This window comes from Suillus bovinus (assembly GCF_016758785.1).
Source record: "Suillus bovinus strain UH-Sbo-P2 chromosome Unknown EDB93scaffold_211, whole genome shotgun sequence".
NCBI lineage: Eukaryota > Fungi > Basidiomycota > Agaricomycetes > Boletales > Suillaceae > Suillus > Suillus bovinus.
This window is the reverse complement of record NW_024542267.1, coordinates 9194-10390: the sequence shown is the minus strand read 5'-3', so window position 1 is coordinate 10390 and position 1197 is coordinate 9194. Positions and strand designations below refer to the sequence as shown.

Sequence of the window (1197 nt, the reverse complement as noted above, 5' to 3'; positions counted from 1 at the left end):
GTGTGGAGACTTCAAAAAGTGAGGGATTATCATGAACGGTTTCAAGCGCTTGAAGATTAAGAAATTCTTGAGGAGGAGGATGAGGTAAAGGCTCTGCAGATTCAGTCCAAAGAGCCATCCGGCTACAACCAGAGACGGTACTTCCCCAAACACCTTTGCACTTAAAGTGTTGTCCACGGGCGATACTTTTATTTAGTCCTGCCCCAGTTCGGACATTCAGATTTTTGATGTGCTTCCCTACATCCTCTCCGATCACAGCAGTGCGCGAACCTACAGTCCCCATCCATCTTCTCACAGGTTCCTCAATTCCATTTATGACAGGGATCACTCCTTCCTCCAACTCCGTGCATGGCCACTTGATTTCTGACTGATCAGTTGAACTCAATGACATGGGAATGGAGTCTGACCTCCATGGCATGGAAGAGTTGACTAATGTAGGTGTTATATTGGATGTACTTGTCTTGACGCTGCGGGAAGACAAAGGAAATTGCTTTGATATACATTGAGAAGGTGATATTGTGATCCGAGGAGGTTTTAATTCCGGTAGAGAATTTGGATACTCGGAGGGTGAGCTCAATCTCATCATCAATGATATGGGTTTTCTTGGGGTCCAACTTGGTTGTGTGTGCCAAGTCAAGAACTTTGGCGAGGTTGATGTATTTCCACCGCACGATGTTGAGCCATTCACTCAGCAGGAAAGGTGGACACCCCAGGATGGATAAGATGTTGGTGACGACACTTTTTGGGTCAGAGGCAAAGTTTTCGAGTTGCTTATAGGTGTCCTGGATATCCTGTAGTAAAGAGGCAAGCACTGAGGTTCATTTTTGAGCCCACAGAAATTTGCTTGCATCAATGACTTTGACTTTCTTTGAACTGGGCTTATCTTCATTCTCTGAAGCAGAGTCAACTCTTGATCCTCTTTTACCGACTCCAGGTTCATCTGCTGGTTCGCTACCCCTATTCTCTCAATGAGTCTCATCTTCTTTGACGGACCCGAGATCTCTTTGTCCTCATTCCGACGCTTGAACCTTGGATGCATCGATGCTATCAAGCATTCCAAGGTATATGTTGAGGGCTTCATCAAGACTTCTCCCATTTCAGACTGCGAGGGAAGAGAGAAGGCACTCTTGAATTCCAAGGATGGCGTTGACTTTGCTGACTTGACCATGCAGGTATTGACTGATGAAGTCATTGGAC

The 1197-nt window shown here is 45.8% G+C and overlaps 1 protein-coding gene across 1 annotated transcript; it reads right to left on the bottom strand.

The window, feature by feature from the left end:
- Positions 1-371: 371 nt before the first annotated feature.
- EDB93DRAFT_1097314 (uncharacterized protein) lies at positions 372-767 on the bottom strand (the record flags this gene model as incomplete). The annotated part of the gene is made up of 1 exon (XM_041446864.1): positions 372-767. A coding segment is annotated over one exon (396 nt), but the record flags the coding sequence as incomplete, so codon positions are not given.
- Positions 768-1197: the final 430 nt, after the last annotated feature.